Source organism: Cyclospora cayetanensis, unplaced genomic scaffold (assembly GCF_002999335.1).
Source record: "Cyclospora cayetanensis isolate NF1_C8 unplaced genomic scaffold, CcayRef3 CcayRef3_contig_68, whole genome shotgun sequence".
Taxonomy (NCBI): domain Eukaryota; phylum Apicomplexa; class Conoidasida; order Eucoccidiorida; family Eimeriidae; genus Cyclospora; species Cyclospora cayetanensis.
Window position 1 is genome coordinate 131,484 of NW_020312678.1, and position 16,970 is coordinate 148,453.

At 55.0% G+C, this 16,970-nt stretch overlaps 2 protein-coding genes across 2 annotated transcripts; one reads left to right on the plus strand and one right to left on the minus strand.

The window, feature by feature from the left end:
* Positions 1 to 4,770, plus strand: LOC34617486 (extracellular signal-regulated kinase 2). The gene is made up of 9 exons (XM_026335399.1): positions 1 to 66; positions 754 to 973; positions 1,338 to 1,439; positions 1,742 to 1,820; positions 2,121 to 2,314; positions 2,626 to 2,755; positions 3,064 to 3,153; positions 3,396 to 3,500; positions 3,960 to 4,770. Exons 1-9 carry the CDS (start codon positions 1 to 3, stop codon positions 4,768 to 4,770), a joined length of 1,797 nt encoding a protein of 598 aa, XP_026191184.1.
* Positions 4,771 to 7,576: 2,806 nt separating this feature from the next.
* Positions 7,577 to 10,105, minus strand: LOC34617484. Its single transcript, XM_026335400.1, has 2 exons — positions 8,399 to 10,105; positions 7,577 to 8,335 (listed from the first exon to the last, which is right to left on the minus strand). The coding sequence occupies exons 1-2, from the start codon at positions 10,103 to 10,105 to the stop codon at positions 7,577 to 7,579; spliced, it is 2,466 nt and encodes an 821-aa protein (XP_026191185.1).
* Positions 10,106 to 16,970: the final 6,865 nt, after the last annotated feature.

Here is a 16,970-nt window from a genome sequence, read left to right on the forward strand (position 1 = left end):
ATGAGTGAAGCTGTCGATAAGCACGTCCTCCGCAAATACGACATTGTTCAGAAGCTCGGAAAGGGGGTGAGCTGCGCGCAAGTAGCCTTTGAAGTAGTACACACAGGGCCCCAGAGAGTACAGCGGCCGGCAGATGTCTCACGCTACGTGGCATGTGGAATCGCAGTTGAGCTGGCAAGTGCGGTAGCGCTGCGAAATGAGAGAGGGCTCTTTCGCTTATTATTTTGAATTCGAAGGCGAGGCGGCTTTTGGCTCCATGGTGGCGGGTGAAGCGGGATGGCCGCTCTGACTGCTGCCGCTTATAGTGTGTCTGTGGCTTGTGAAGCTGAAGTGGGAGCAACAACAGAGTTGGTTGCTCTTGAGATTCTCTTTTGTGGGCGTACGAGGCTCGGGGTGGCCTTTCTTGGCGTTCCTGTTTTTAACGCCAGGGTTTGGGGGATGTGTATTCATTGGCATATGCATGGATGAGGCCGCGGAAAAAGTTGTTTGGCACTTGAAGGGGGTTCCGTAATCGGTCTGAAATCGGATGTTCAAGTGCCTTGGAAGGGTGGACACCTATCCTCTGTGTTGCCAGCCATAGAGGGCTCTCGTTCATTGTATCCTCAGTGGAGGATGGATGGAATTGGCTGCCTCTGTATGTACGATGTTCGTGTGTGTGTGTATATGCGTGCTTGTTTGCTTGAAAGTTAGGGCTGTCATAGTGCATGCGGTGGTTCTGGTGTTTGCCTCTGTGATGCGTTAATTGTATTCTAGGCCTATGGGGTGGTCTGGAAGAGCTACGATCGCAGAACCAATGAGGTGGTTGCCCTAAAGAAGATATTCGAGGCTTTTCACAACGCTACAGATGCGCAAAGGACCTTCAGAGAGATCATGTTTCTGCAACAGCTGTCTGATCATGAGAACATTGTTCGGCTGATGAATGTCTTGAAGGCGGACAATGACAGAGATATTTACTTGGTCTTTGACTTCATGGGTAAGGAGTCGCATGGCTTGAAGGCGGGTATTCTGAGAGGCTTTTTCGGTGTCTTAACGGCTGCTTGCGACGTTTTCGTGGCAGTGCAAAAGCGTTCCCGCCTGATGCTTTACACACGGCGGAGAACCTTCCGCAATGAACTTTGCGGAGAAGCGGTCACAGTTTGCCGGCCATGCCTGTTTTGAGCATGGAACCCCTTGAACACGTCCGCATGCAGACAGGGAGAGGAGGGATGCGGCGGAAATATGGTTTGCAGGGAGCAGGGTGAGCCGGGGGGGTGGCAGCATTGGCAATTGACACTTGCACCTGGTGATACTGTGCGCTCAAGGGTGCTGTGCTCGAGCGTCTTCGCGTGTCTGCTCAGAGACGGATTTGCACGCGGTTATTCGCGCACAGATCCTTGAGGCGATCCACAAACAATATATCATTTACCAACTCCTCAGAGCCATCAAGTATATGCATTCGGGTACAGTATGTGATAATACTTTGACATATGTTTGTTAGCGAACCTCTCGGAAAAGCACCAGGAAAGCGCCTCAGCAACGGAGGAGCTGCAGGGGGCGGCATGTGTGTATGCCTAGGGTGTTGTTTGTGCAGACGCATGTGTATACCTTTAGCTGTTGTGTTTTTGTATGTTTGTATGTGTCTGCTGAGCCTCTCGGCGATTTGCCTACTTAGTTGCAGAAAAGTGTCTTTCTTTGCGGCTCGTCTATGGCGCTCGCTTCATGATGGACAGCCCTCTTGTCGTTTGTGTTGTTGACTGTGTAGGGGAGCTCCTCCACAGAGACATGAAGCCCTCGAACATTTTGCTGAACAGCGAATGTCAAGTCAAGGTTGCGGATTTTGGGTAATTTTCGTGTTTTGTTTCATGACTGCGTGCGGTGTTAGCTTGATTCCAGAGTATTTCCGTGCCGCTTTGAGGCGTTCAGTTGCCACAAGCGGTCTTCCCACTTGGTTTAGAGAAGTGAATCTCCCGCAGCTCCTTAGTGCTGCGGGGGAGAGGACGGGGGAGAGAGGGGAGAGAGGCGGCGCGTGCAGTTATTATTTGCTGTATATTTTTTTCTCAGCTTTTTCGCTGAACTTCGCAGGGTTGCGTCGTGCACGCCTTCTCCTGCACGCGTTGGTGCGGTGTGGTGTGTCTGTACAGCTTGGCCCGTTCAGTGGCGCATTCGGAGGGTGGCGATGGCGGCAGTAATCCGGTGCTTACAGACTATGTGGCAACGCGGTGGTACAGGGCCCCAGAGATACTCCTGGGGTCGACGTGTTACACGAAGGGGGTGGACATGTGGTCGCTTGGATGTATCTTGGGGGAGCTTCTGTGTGGAAAGCCTATTTTTCCTGGTCAGTCAGCAGGCATAAGGCGCATGGAATTCTGTCCCTGATTGCGACTTGCATCTTTTTCTGGATTGTCACTTGTCCAGTGTGCGGAGATGAGCAGGGTAGTGGCGATTCTTTTGTTGCTAGGGAAAATGTGGTAGTGGAAGGGGAAGGGAGGGAGGCAAGGAGGGCTACTCCGGTTGGGCGGCTTCGAGGCCAAAGTTTCTCTCGTATCTTTGCAGTGCCTCTCCTATGAAAAGGTCAGATTTCGGTGGGTTGTGGGGTGACCCTCGTGCTGCTATATCCCCGTATTGCTGTTGCTGCGGTGCCTTCAGGAACTTCCACGATGAATCAGCTCGAGCGCGTTGTTGCTATAACGGGGCGACCCTCTCCTGAAGACATTGCGGCTATCCGCAGTCCTTTTGCCGCGACAATGATGGAAAGCTTAGCAGTAGTTAAGCAAAAGTCAGTGACACGCAATACGCTTTTCTCAGGGTCGTGTGTCAAGGACCTGTCTGTGTGAACAGCTGCCTTTTACGGTAGAGTGGGGGTTACTCTCGCCGTCATGGGGGGGTGTCTCCTGTCTCGACACATCAGTGCCGCCGTATTCCTCCTTGAGCGCAACAACCTTGCTATTCCCCATCTTCTCCGCAGTCTTTCCCTCCATAAGCGTTGCACACTGCATTGCCCGCCCTACCGAATTTGCTGCCTTCCTGTACTCCCGCTATCTGAACGTCTCCTGTTTCGCCCCCTCCTCTTGTGAATGCATGCAGAAATCTTGAAGATTGCTTCCCAGATGCACCCGCAATGGCACTGGACCTTTTAAACCAGCTCCTTCAATTTAATCCTCTCAAGCGCATCAGGTAGAGAGTGCTTTATTTCCCACTGTTTCTCTCTCGATGATATCGGTCTCTCTTTCTCTCTGTCTCACTCTCTCTCTCTGTCTCTCTCTCTCTGCTTCTCCGCTTTTTTTCACGGGGGCTCCTATTTCGTGCCTTTTCGCGTCAAGTCTCTTTTTGCCTCGCATTCCGCCGTTTCTGCTGCTACAGAAGAAGGGCCGCATGTGAGCGTGGCAGGTGTATGCCTGGTGGTTGTCTGTGTGCAGCGCGGCAAAAGCTCTCGAGCATCCCTACGTGCGTCAGTTTCACAACCCTGACGATGAGCCCGTTTGCGACCACATCATTACCATTCCCATCGACGATAATACCAAGTCCGTACACAGAGCATTATGGCTTCGTGTGTTTTAGAAAGGGGTGCTCACACAAAAGAACCGTTCTCCCCGCACATGCGGATGTTCTTCCAGTGGGGGAGTCTTGTCTCCGTAGAATTTCTAGGTCCATGGCCATCTTCTCCTCCCTCTCGTTTTACGATTTTTTTGATGCTTGTTGCGTGCTCTCTCACTCTATCGGGCAAGGGACTGCGGCTTTCTGGCGGAGTCTCCCCTTCCTCCAACCCCCCTTCCCCCCACGCACAGCTAGCTGTGCATGGCTCTGTGTCGCTGTCCTTCTTACCCCTCCCCCCTTCTTCGAAACAGGCTGTCTCCTTTAAAAGCCTTAGTTGGTACGCACGGGGCCCCAGTGTAGGTACACCCGCGTGCATGCATATGACTAGCGGCGCATCGGTCCTAGTGGTGGAGGGGCTCCCACGTGTTGCATGCTGCCTGACGCAGGTACTCGGTGGAAGACTATCGAGAGAAGGTGTACAACGAGGTGATTCGCAAGAAGAAGGAAACAAGACGCCATCGCCACGTGCCCTCCGTCGCAGCGCAGAGCACCCCCTGCTCGACAGCCACCACAACAACGGGCAGCAACAACAGCAGTGGATGTACAGCAGCTCCCGGAGGGGAGAAGAGTGCGCATCGATCCAGCTCTCATTACGGATCCTCTAGGCCTTCTGCAGGGGCTTCCTCTGGCAGCCACCAGCAGCAGCAGCCTACTACGGCAGCACCCTCCGCTTCTCCCGTCAAGAAAACAAGTGCCTCCATGTATCCCCCGCAACAGCCGCAGCACCGGCCAGCCCCATCGCCTTGCGCGTCTCCTGCGGGGGTTGCTCCTGCATGCATGCAGCAGAACCACATGGCCTACGCTACGACGACTCCTCAGCGAGAGGGATCGGTGGCAGCCTCCAGTGCCTCAACGCAGTACAGCGCAGCGCACCAAGGCTCCGTAGGGGGGGCTCATCATGCCGCCCCCCACTCCAGATACCCCTCTTACCCCTCCGCGACAGGAACTGCTGTCGCTCCTACGGCTGCCAGTGCCTCGTCTTTCTACGCGACAGCGGGGGCTTCTGCCTCTCCAGTGTACACCCGCTACGCTACAAGCGCTGCTGGCAGCAGCAGCAGCAGCGGTCCCGTCATGAAACATCGAAGTGGGGAGGATCGCAGCGAACGCGGCACAAAGAGCAGACCACAGGTCAGCCTCTTCTTAGCGGCAGCCAGCCTCTCCGGTAAAGAGAGGTGGCGTTGCCGCCTCCTCGTGTAGACATGCCTGAGTAGAGCAGGGCAGAGCAGGCCAGACTGCTCCCCCCTTCCGCTTTCTATTCTCCTCTGCGAGTCGGCAAGAGAAAGAGACAGAAAGAGAGGACCGTCTGTCCTCTCTCTCTCTCTATTTCTCTCTCTCTCCTTACCAGGGAAGGACGGAGGGGGGGCAAAGGCAGGAAAGGGATAGTTGTTTTTTTTCCGTGGCATAGTTTTGTTCACTTGGACTTCTTCATGTTTTGCAAGTCAACGAGGGGAAAGGGCCAGCACAAACGCCTTTGGAGTCTTGGACAGACTGTGTGTGTGTGTATGCCGTAATAAAGTTGTTAAAAGTATTGGGGGTGGGGGTGGGGGGCCTTCGCCGCACACGCATGCTCGCATGCGTTCTCGGAGCTATTCATCAAGACGGTGGCATCTGTTGCGCATGGGGGTTGTCTGTGTGCTTTTCGTTGCCTTTGCAGTACTGAGTCTCGCTCGGCGCATGCCGCTTTCCCCTCCCCCTACCGTCAGCTCACGCGCTGCCGTACAGGCCAGGGGCACTAGCCTACAGCAGAGGACGGAGATGAAAAATTAGATTTTTAGCAACGCCTGCGGGGCAGTAGGCATTGCATGGAAGGTCTTTAGGGACGGCGCGGAAGGCCTTTTTTCCTTGTCGGTTGTGTGGCGAAATTTCGAGGGATAAAGGGTCTGCGCATAGAGAGCCGCTTTTCCGTCCTTGGGGCCGGGGAGATCTCTGGATGCTTTTCGTGTTTTTGTTGGGTGGCCGTTGCGAAGACGCGGTGCTAAACGGTGCCGGAGGAGGAAGAAAGGCTGCCCTTGCGTCAACTGCAGGGGCGAGGGAGGGAGAAAGGGTTGGCTAGTTGAGACGGGGGAGGGGTGGTAAGCTTCCCCGTGCCGGCAAAAGTTGTGACGCGCAGTGATGCAGCAGCGGCTCATAGTCGAAATAAAGCCCGCAGCTGTTTGGACTGTGTTCTTTTCCTGGGGAGTCGGGTGTTTTTGCGCATGCGCGCACGCAGTGGCGAGGTGCCTGGTGTGGTGGCTGGGGCCAAGTGGGTTTGCAGGAGGGGCAAGAGCGTCGAAGGGGGAAGTTGTGTCTGCGTGGGGTGGCTTGCTCTTCCTGTTCCGGCTGTACCCTGCTGTCTAGTGCAACTGCTGTTTAGCTCTTGAGGCCAGGTCTTCAGTGTGACAGAACGGCTGTCTTAGTGTCGGCAGCGCGCCGTAGAGGAAGGAGCTTTCACGCCGTGGCAGAGAGACGCGTGGCTAACCGTTGTGAGAGACACGCAGTCCGTCTGTTTGCTGCCAAGTCAGGCAGCAAGCAGCAGGCCCAGGCCGCTGAAGCAGGACGGTTCGCAATTAGGAGGGAGCAGATAGAATCAATAGAGCCCACACCTCGCGGGAGATGCGAGAAGGAGCGGCGGAGGGAATGCGGCAGGGGGTTCCTTAGGGGAGAAGGGGGTTGCAGCAACTCTGACTTGCCCTTAAGGTCGGTTCATGCCTTGAGGGAAACCACCGCCTTTGCTTTAGAAGAGGCGACACATGAGTAAGAGACCTTTAGGGCTAAACGGCCGTTTAAAGGCCAGTAATTGTTTGCTTGTCGCTGTCTTACTGGCTGGTGCGCGCTCTTCCATAAGGAATGAGAGTTGGAGTCGGGGTTGCTGCTTCTCTAGTGAGCACGCACTGGTAATTGTGGCAACAGCGAGACTGCGTCTTCTGTGCCGAAAAGGACAAGGGCCTTCCCTCTGAATGGTACGCGGGCGTGCGGCGAGCGGTAGAGGCTGCAGATGTTCTAGACCCTGCATGCTGGGTGAGACGGCTTTTTCGTGTCTTTTTCAATTCCTTTCTTCATGGCACCCTTAAAAAGGATTGAGAGCTGGTTCGTCGTCCACACCATCTTTGTGTAGCATGGCAATAGCGCGTCCTTAGGCACGCCTCCGGCGAGGCAGACACGCGCGTTCCTTAAGCACGCCTCCGGCGAGGCAGACACGCGCGTTCCTTAGTACACCTCCGTACTGTGGGGTGAGAAGGTCATGCAGAGGAAAAGCTGCGCACCAGGAAAAAGGGAGCAGTTCCCCCTGGCCGGGGCGCTTGGATAAGCCTGCTTACTCCTGCCGAGTACAGACGCAGTCTGTGACTTGAAGGTTTGTGCAGCTGCTCCCACGAGAGCTCTGCTGTGAAGGTCTGGCCTTATTTATGCCTCGTATTTCTCTGTTAGCCTTCCCCTCGTCCTGGCGACCCCTTAAAGCCTGTCGTCTGCTGGCTTGCAGGTGGCCCCCGCTGTTTCCCGGCAGTGCTTCTGCAGTTTTTGGTGCTTCTGAATGCATCTGCTGGATGCAGTGTACAGCCACCCTGGGCTAATGCATGTCAAGCAGCTGAAGATATATCTGAGAAAAGCGCGGCCGGGTAGGGCCCTGTGGCCACCCGTCGAGCGCTGGCTAAGAACTATAAAGGTTCGAGGGGGGCACGCGGGGAGGGGCGAGAGCCTTGCCGCTCGAAAGTGAAAGCAGGATCTCCAAACGAGGCTCGGTTAAGAGGGTCCACGCGAAATCCGAAATCTATTTAGGAAGACGCGCAGCCGCCAGAGGCACTCTGCTTCCGTTCGCGAGACGCGAAAGAAAGAACGCGCACGGCGCGCTCTGCATGCGTGCCGTCTGAGCGCCCGTCGGCCGCAACAGCAGCACTTGGCGTGTGAGCGCAAAGCAGCAGGGTGCACTGCTCGCGGCCAGGCGTCTTAACAGGCAGCTTCAGCTGCATGGTGCTGCTCTACAACGTGTGCAGCTGCGCGTGGCAGATCGCTTCCATCGAGCCTTTTGTCACCTTTGCCTGGGCTGTTGCGCTGGCGGGAAGGAATACAGCCTACTGCTATTCCAAGGCCCCAAAAGGTAATGCGCCTTGTACAGGTTCTCCCCAGTGGAAGAGGCATTTGCTGGCCCCTCTGCAGGCTCTACACTTTGCGCTGAGGCCTCGCCCGAAGGGGCCTCTGGCCTCGCCGTCTCAGGGGGCCCCCCTGCAGGGGGCCCCCCTGCTTCTGCTGGGGCTCCTTGACGCTGCGGCAGCAGCTCTTCTGGAGCGGCCGGCGGAGCGGCATTTAGGAAGAAGGAGCGCAGCATGCGTTCCTCGTCGGGCATGGAATCTGCCTGCTCTAGAATTTTTTGAGAGACGTGCTTGCGTTGCTGGCGATCTGCCTTTTGCAGTTCACCGACAAGGCCAAGCAGGTGCTCGATCTTTGCCGTATCCGAGTGCGTGTCACCCCCCCACAAAGCCCAAACGTCGGACTCCTCAGAAGGCCCTGATGATAAGTCCCCTGGGAGTGCCGTCCCCTCCTCTACCGCTAGCAGCAACTCCTCAACAAGCCGTGTCTCTAGGAGGTCTTCGTCGCCTAGGGCACTGCTGCCGCTAGGCCCCTCCCCCCCCCCTCTGCCATACCCATTCTTCCGCAGCACCCTATACTTCAGCAGCATCCGCTCATAAGGCAGCAGCTGCCTCCCCAACAGATATTCGCAATCCGTCTCTGCCTCCAGCAAGCTGGTGTCTTCCTCCCCGTACGCGCTGTGCCCCGTCCCCCCCTGTTTCTTGCTCATGCTGCTACCGCAGAGAGCAGGCAGATCTGCAGCATCAGCAGCGACTGCACACGCCGTGGCCAGACTGCCTTCCTCCTCGTGCTGCCCTTCAGCAGCGCATGCCGCTCCTCCGGGAGCACTGCCGCCAGACACACTTCTTGCTTGGCAGACAGAAAGGGCAGCTCCAGGAGGCCCCAGAGAAAAACGGGGGCCCCTCACGGCTTTCTCAAGACTGCCGCTCAGCGCAGCGGCTGCTGCGCGCTCGACAAGCCTTGAGCGGCTCGCAAGAAGATCTGGCCGCATCCGTCTCTGTTCGAGGAGAGCTGCCACCTCGAGGCGGCGCTGCGTCTTCAGAATGTGCAGATGAAAGGCCCCTGAGAGGGCCTCCAAAGACTTGACCAGAGCGGCATGGATAGCCTCCGGAAAAGCACCAACAGCGGCACAACACGCTGCTTCCGCTTGCTGCATCAGCTCCTCTGCCCACTCGCGCACTGTCAAGGGGCTTCCCGAGGGAGAGACACGCCGAGGGGGCCTCCAGCCCGCACTGGCAGTGCGATTTCTGCTGCTGCTGAAACGGTCTACGGCAGCGGAGAACTCTGCGGCGGCTTCAGCGGCTGCGGCTGACTCCGTGTCGCAGCCTGTAGCAGAAGCGGGAGGCACCACTCCTTCTCCACGCGCTGCTTCCAGTAAAACGTCGGAGCAGGCAGAGCCTGAGCTCCTGGCACCTGCTGATCCTTTCCTGAGACGCAGGGAAGGAGGCAGAGAAGCTCTGCGCCTTCTTGGCCTTACGCGCCGCAGCAAACGGCGCCAAGGATCCGAACACTGCTGCTGCTGCTTCTGCACCCCCTGTGACATGTTTTTGCTGCTGACTTGCGGCAGCGGCAGCAGCAGGGGAGCTGGCAGCCGTCTGTGATGCCCGCAGGGGCGGTGCTCTTGCTGCTGCATCTGCAGTTGCAGCTGCAGGGAGCGAGCCTTGACGAGAACCCCTCTCGCTTTTGGAACCGAGGCAGAGGAACGCAAGCGCCTGATGAGCTGTCCGAGGTGCCCCTGCTGCTGCTGCAGCTGACCAATAGTCTGCCGGCAAGCTGCGGATGCCTGCTGCTGCTTCGTCGACGACAAGCTGCTGAAGAGGGCAACCATTTCTCCCGCCAACTGGCGCCTCGTGGATGCATCGGAGGCCGCTTGGGGGGGGGAGGGGGGTGCTGCAGGGGTGCGGGCAGTCAGGCGGAGAGACCCTTGGGGGGTGTTTCCCCGCCACTGATTGAGCGTGTGCAGAGCTTCGTCTCTCCTCTTGAGCTCTGAGGAGACTTGCTGGCGCTGCCGCCGATGAAAGGCCTCAAGAAAGCTCACGCTGCTGGAGCCTTGAGGCGAATTGTGCCCCAAACCGGAGGATCGGCAGCGGCGGTACGGCTGTTCTCCTTCTGCATGGGCGGGCAGCACATATGAGGACTGACATGCAAGCGGCACGCCTAGGGGAGGCGGAGATGCGGGGGAAGAAAACTGCCGGGAGTCGTCGGGGTTGGGGCCACTCTCCTGAACAGTTGTGCCGGAGTGACGCCGCATTTCTGCATGCGGCACTTGTGCTGGAGGAGAGCGTGCTGCTGGAGAAAAAAGCCCCGCGGGTGTCAAAGGTTCGCCGTCGTGGTTCAAAGCTCGTGCATTCGTCACATGCGGCGCAGGCTGACAGTCAGCAAAGCTGGAAGGAGTCACCTGAGCAGAAGGCGGCACCGTCCGCGGAAGATCTGCCGCCACTGCGAGGCCGTGATCTGCATCTCCTGGCATTGTAGAGTGTTCCGGAAGGCTGTGAGGATGCGAGGAAGCAACAAGAGACGCTGAAGTGTAGTCAGCTGCAAGAGAACTAGGGGACTATGACGTCCATTTTCCCGCTGGGGTTGTGGCGTTTGGTTTTGCCCGTCCACATAAGAAAACGCTCCAGACTGCTTAGCGCACGAAAAGTCATTACTGCCTCAATTCAAATGCACCGCTCGATCACTCGGGTTGCAGCCGGCATGCGGTAATTTCCTGCCGCAGCCCCAATTTGCCTGCGAGAAATAATTTACGCTGCGGAGGGCTCTTTCTTAGTTGAAATTCAGTAGTTGATTTTACCTTGTTCCTTCAAATTAACAACGAGAGACCCCCGTGAGGTAGAAGCTATGCGGTTGTGCCCGCGGTGGCAGTGGGCTACCATCATCGCCTCTAGGCCCTCCGTCGCCTCCTCGAGAGGCTTTGGTAACTGTGGTTCCAATTGTAAAATTCACAATTGGAAGAGATGATTAAATTCCTGTTGCGCCCGTCAGATGGTCGAAAGGCAGTCACAACGCGTCTCCTGGTGATCGCGCATGTCGTGATGAACCGATGCAAAACATGCTGTTTAATGGGTAAAGTTTTGCTCCAATGCCTCCGGAGCTTTCTACGGCCTCTTAAGGTAGCTTTTAACGTATATTTAGAAGAATAACAGGGGGCGGCTTAGCGCTGCTGAGTCGGAGATACTGGCGGCACACACTTCGATTTTTCTGGTGAACAATGAGCTATATCAGCACAGAGAATGGTATCCCGCGGGTCGCACTTCACCTGAATAGGCGCTGCAGCGTTTTTCAGTTCCCAGATGCGGTACGAGAATCCTATGTTTAGGTGCCCCCAGGTTTGCCATTGGCTGCCAAAGGACCAGGGGCTGACAGGCGTAACTGCCAAGGGTTAAGCGTAAAACCCAAGGTACATACCAGGTGTGCACTGCACATCCTTAAGACTGCGCTTGGCGCCTTTTATAGAGCGCTTCAACACAGAAGTTGAACTCGGATGCCAAACTGCGGAGGACCTAGAACCCTGGCCAAGACTCCCTCTGTGTATACCGGCTGCCTGAAGAGCTCAGCTTGATTAGCTGCCTTGGTTGCACAATTTCTGCAAATTCTTGTCCTAAAACGGCTGCTTTGCCCCCAAAGCACGCCATCTTTGTCAATTCCAACGCCACAAATCGTTCATCTGCCTGGTTCCTCGTAGATCGAGCTGGTCAGCGGTGCTGTCGCTGTTGTGGGAGAGTTACAGCCATCTAATTCTCTATTTCGCGCCCTGGATATCCCTAGAGCTACGATTTTATATAGGGGGTTGTTTTATGAGGAGCCCTTCCAGCAATTAATGGCTCAGCTTGGGAACAATACTGTGAGCACTATCGTTTGCCTTCGTTGGCAGTCAATGGCAGCAGCAATTGCACTAGCCTCAACACCATTTTATATAAACGAACCTGAATTTTCGATCGAGTAAGTAAAATACCTTTAGCGGGCGAAAAAGTACTTCCAAAGAAACACCGACCCGTTTGTACGGTAATACGGTGGGGCCGATCTACATCCACACGTGCGATCAAAGGCCAAACCCTGTTTTCCCCTTGGGCTTTCCAGAATAGAGCTTCGCTGTTTGGGATATTCAAGCTCAGAGTTCGCCCAGATCTCTGTCAAAATGGATCTGCGAGGAGTAAATAAATCGATACGCCAGACATCGCGATTGCGTCTATTATCCATTGTGCTTGGTTCCATCTATAGATATTTACGGAAACACACCATGCTGTAAAAAAATACTTTTGTATGCACACAGTCAAACACATATGTATCTATTCGCGCAATATATCTCTGTATCCTCTCTGCTGTCGGCGTTCGCGTCACCTATCAGCCTACCAATTGATGGCTCTCCACTCCAGCGTGCTTCCTCCTCCTACAGCTGGAGAGGAGCGAAGCGTATGACGCCCAAGCAAGCGGAGGCTCCCTGCTGCTCTGCTTAATACGGACACTCTACCTCGCGCCTTCATATCTAGAATATTAAGCAGCTAGATTAATCCATGGACGACACTTCGTAGAACAATTGAGGCACTCCAGCCTACGAAAGGCTCTTTTTTAGAGTCTTGGATGGCAAATAAAAAGGCATTATGCATCCTATCAAGGAGATGGATGGCTTGGGCGTTATCTGCCTCCCAATACTTGAATGCAGCAAGAAAAAGCTGGAAATAAAGAGTCGTTGCTTGGGCTCTTTTGCTTATGAGCCTGTCAGCCAAGCCTGTGCCATCCTATTGTTGCCTCTAGAGATGCAGGTGATGGCGTGACACAGAGTACTGCTTCTTACGTGCTGCGCGTCCTTCTGCATTGGCCACACAGTCACGAGGACTCCACACGTGCAGCCCCCTGCCTCTTTCCTGTATCCTGAACCACAAGCAGTGATGACAAATATGGTGGAAAATCCCAGAAAAGTAGCCGCTTGAACGCCAGATAAGTAAGCAATACACTCATTCACTCAGCACTCCTAGCGGCAACGAAAAGGGTCTAGGAAGCTCGGGCGGGAGTCTGAGCTATGTACCGGGCAGTACGTACTACTCGTCCTCTGTACTAAGGATCTCAGAAAAGGCAAGCCCTTCTTCTACAATAAGTTTCCCGGCAACTGGTGGATATGACAGAATGGTCCTCTCAACACGTCGGTCGGGGACTTCGTGCCGTGCTTTTTCCGCTGCTTGGTTATATTGCTTTGCTTGCGTGTGTGCACATTACTCTATTCAACTGATCCTTTTCGATCCCAAGTTTCCTTTCCCTCTATGAGTGCATTCTCATATTATCGGGAACACGCGGAGGTTCAATTGATTTTTCTGAAAGCCTGAAAACGCGTTTGCTCTAGGGTTTGGCTGTCTATTTCCTGTAAATCAGGGCTAAGTTCATGTGCGAACACAGTGTGTGCAGTTGCCTGTACGCTAGACTACTGTGTATCTACTCTGTTCAAGTGGCAGGACTATTTATCAGGAGCAATTTTGTGCAACGCTGCTGTACTTTCTCCCCTCAAGCCCCAACCATGTGGGGTGAGGACGACGACAGCCTGGACTTTCTTGAAGGAATACTCATCTATTGTCTTGAGTGTCTTTCCGGGGGGCTGCTAAGGGTTGGCGTACGCAGACACCGGAAGGAAGGAGCGCAAAGCGGAAAGGAGTTAGTGTCGCGGGCTTTGTCTCATTTCAGCACTTCCTACTACACATGTTGCTTTTGCAGAATTACTCATAAGTTGACTAATTGATCTGCCTGTTTGTACATCTCATTTATCGCAATGCAGTGTTTGATCGACACAAACAGACACAACAATGTATGCAGATGTGTTGGATGCTATGTAGGGCTAGCTGTGAATGTTTGGAGTGCTTAGAACGTGCAGCAAAGTGCACCCTAACTGCCCCTCTTCGTTCAAACGGGGAGTCCTGAGGAGCGTGTGGTGATTGAGGGAGAACCTGTTTTGTAAAAGCACTCCATAGCTTTCTAGCATGTATGTAGAGCCTCGAGGCATGCATGGAGCCTCACACCTTGCACCTTAAATGAAGCGCTTTAGACCCCTTGACTCCGGCAATCGGTAGCATGCTTCCAATTCAGGGTTCAGGATACTGATCGGTAAACACATGGAGCTCATGTATTAACCTTGGAGAAGACTTTGTAAGTGCACAAGGACTTAGCCGGAGATTTTTATTACCGATCCAAAGTTTCCTACTAGGGATTGGGTTTGAACTTGACGCCAGTCGAGGTATTTGCTGTTCACACTGAGTGCACAAAGTCCGCGCCTCAATGCGGAGTGCATGCGTATTCTACCAGCCATAAGGACACAAATGTGAGCATGTCCATATTCAGGAGGATATGCTCTTTGGAATTTTATCTGCCGTTCTACTTGGAGCGGCCTGCCAGGCATCGGGAGCTTTATCGACATGGGGCTGCCCCTCAATTCTTTAGGTTATACGTTGCAGATCTCTCTAGTGTACTGTGATAACTGAAGAAGACGGAAAACAAGGATCTGAGTCATGTTTTTCAATATGCTGTTGGGGCGCGAGCCAATCTGTTGGCATTGCTCGGTGTTGGCTCGCATTTGGCTTCATGCATGTAAAAGCCGTGTGCTTCTGTAAAAAGGGAGAGCATACGCCTTTTACCTTAAAAGCCCACTGTAGTACACTGTCGATTTCCGGGGCCGCCGCTCAGGGCAGCGATGGGAGACAAAACGGACGAAGAGATGAGGGCGGGAGGCTGTGCCTTCCTCGTCTGCCTCAGGGCTGCGGAAAGGGCGACGCCCAACGCATATTGATGACCAGTCCCGGAGTTCTGACCTTGAAACGACTTTTTACGCCGATATTTTAAATCATTTTGAACTTTTGGGGGTGTTTTAGGCCGAGCCACAGACACGGTGTCCCTGGTGTACAGACATCTCGGGTATCGCTTGACCGGTGGTGCTGCAGCCGACTTCTATTGGAGAACGTGTATCGTTTTCCCCATACTTTGTTGAATTTCTTTTGCAGATCTTTGAAGCTTTTCATTTGTACCCAGCATCTGGTCTCTTTACCTCTTAGTTGAGTGTATTCAACCTACTGCACGTCTGGCTTCTGAGGTCTGTTGTTGCCTGCAGTCAACAAAGGAGACCGCCGCTAGAAACCGCATATTTTCTGTCTATGATTTCCAAATATCTTTTATTGTGCATCTCTTTAGTCGTTTCTTATCAAACGAAGCGTCTCTCCCCCTCTCAAGGACCCTCATCCTGTTGCAGCAGGCAATCCTGTGTCCCTCCAACAGCCCGTAACTGAGGTCTTTCTCTTCTCCTTGCGTTGAAGTGTCTAGCCGGCTTATTCTCTCGCTTGATGAGAGCTTTTATGGAGAGTGAGACAGTCTATTAGGAGTGCGCATCACCCCAGGAAAGCTCCGGAGATCGGAGGCCCACAAAGACACGTGTTCTTTCTGTACAAGCCAGTCGCGTGTCTTTTCCATCTGTCTACGAGGGCTCTCTGACGTTCCGCCCTTCCTTCCAGCGTTGAAAAGGGGTACCGTTGCCGATTTCCTCTTGGGGCCTTGGCGGATCTGCGTATCGAAAGACCCACTAGCCCCTCAAGGCTTGTTCTTCATTGCAGTCCGACATGTAGTGCCCTTTATTGTGCATTGTTCGAGCCGCTACGCGCGCGAAGAGCTTTTTCCAGGAGCCTCTGCTTAGCGAGGTCTCAGCATTCGTGCACAGTACAGAAGGGTGCCTGAGAGGAGTATCACGCTGCCAATATGAACTGCAACAACAGAGGCCCCGAAGGCTTCGCGGGGGGAACAAAGGGGTCTCAACCCCTTGGCGCCGTCTTGCAGCCCTCCAAAGTGGCGATGCAGCATTCCTTTCAACACGGGGGGGCCTTTCAGGATTCCCAAAGCAGCGCCCCCCTCAAAATACATCCCGGGGGAGTGCAGACATTTAGCCAGGGGCCCCCGGCGGCCTTTCTCTGGCAACAGAAGGGTCTTAGGGGCCAGAGGCCCCAAGCTCAGGCTCAGTTGCATGTCGGCGCAGGAACCGTGCAGGGATCTGCGCGGCTGTCGGCTCGCCTGCCTCTCTGCGGGTTGACTTCCCAGCAGGGGCATGGCCTTATGATGCCACTCTTCATGAATCAAGGCCTCCACTCCAATTCGTGGGGTAACCCTGACATGTGCCAAGGCTTTGTGAGCACTGGGGGGGGAGTGCCACAAAGCCCTGCACAAACGTTAATATCTGAGGCTTCTTCTCGAAAGGGCCACAGCCGAGGGGGCCCCTCGGGGCCCCTGAAGGGAATCGTCCAGGGGCCGGTGATTCCCAACGAAGGGCAGCCGCTCGCGCATCCTCTTGCCCCCTTTGTTGCGCGACGGGGGCCCCCTTTCGTGACAGCTGTGTTCTCCTCTGGGGTCCCACGAAGGGCCCCAGGGGCCCCTCCCCCGACCCCCGGGTTCAGCCGCCTCGTCTACAAGGGGCCCCTGGTCCCCTCGAAGCTCGTCTCTCCTCCGTGCAATTCAGTCTCAGTCTCTCCTCCTACGCCCAGTAGGGAAGAGCAGCAACATCATCGCCTGCAGCAGTGGCAGGCCTATGCCATGCAAACTCAGGGTCGCCTGCAGGGGCCGCAGCAACAGCTTCCTGAGAGGACCAACTTTGGGCCCCCCCCCCCCTTCACGGAAGGGCCCCTCCACCAATCTATGGAGGGGCCCAAAGGCGTCCCTGGGGGTGTCGTCTTCATGCAGCAGCAGCAGCAGAGACTACCACGCCAGCTACCGGCTGCCGCTGCTGCAGCAGAAGTGCAAAACTTCGGAACGGCCTTGCTCGCGCAGCCTCCGGACCCCCATGCGGGAAATAAGCACCACCACCACGCTCTCAAGAATTTGTTGGGTAACTTAGAAAGAGAGCAGGAAACCCCATATAGGATAGGCAAGGAATATGCAGAGGGCCTGCAGCTAGAAGGAGAGGCTCAAGCACCCCAAAGTGCGCTGCAGAGCGAAGGTGAGAAGGCGGGAAACGCTGTTTCCGACCCTAACGGGGGCAAAGCTCAGAGCCAGCTGTGTGACACTTGTGACGAGGACCCCGCCTTTAGTTGCGATTTAGAGGAAAGCTCCAGTCATTCTGCACAAGAGGGTCCCCTGTGGACACGAGCCTCAACTGGAGGCGCCTTGCCACGACGTAACTCATTTAGTCAAGCTGCTCGGGGCCTGCAGGGTACTTTAAATGGTGCGAGAAGTGCAGGCTTTCGCTCTGCTTCTGCCCAACCTGTACCGAGCACGCATCCCCAGGAGGAGATTTCCGATGAGCAGTTGCTGCTACACCACGAGGCTCACATCTTTAGCCCTAGGAGTGCTCTGGCCTCTTCCCAATCCACGGCTGCTCC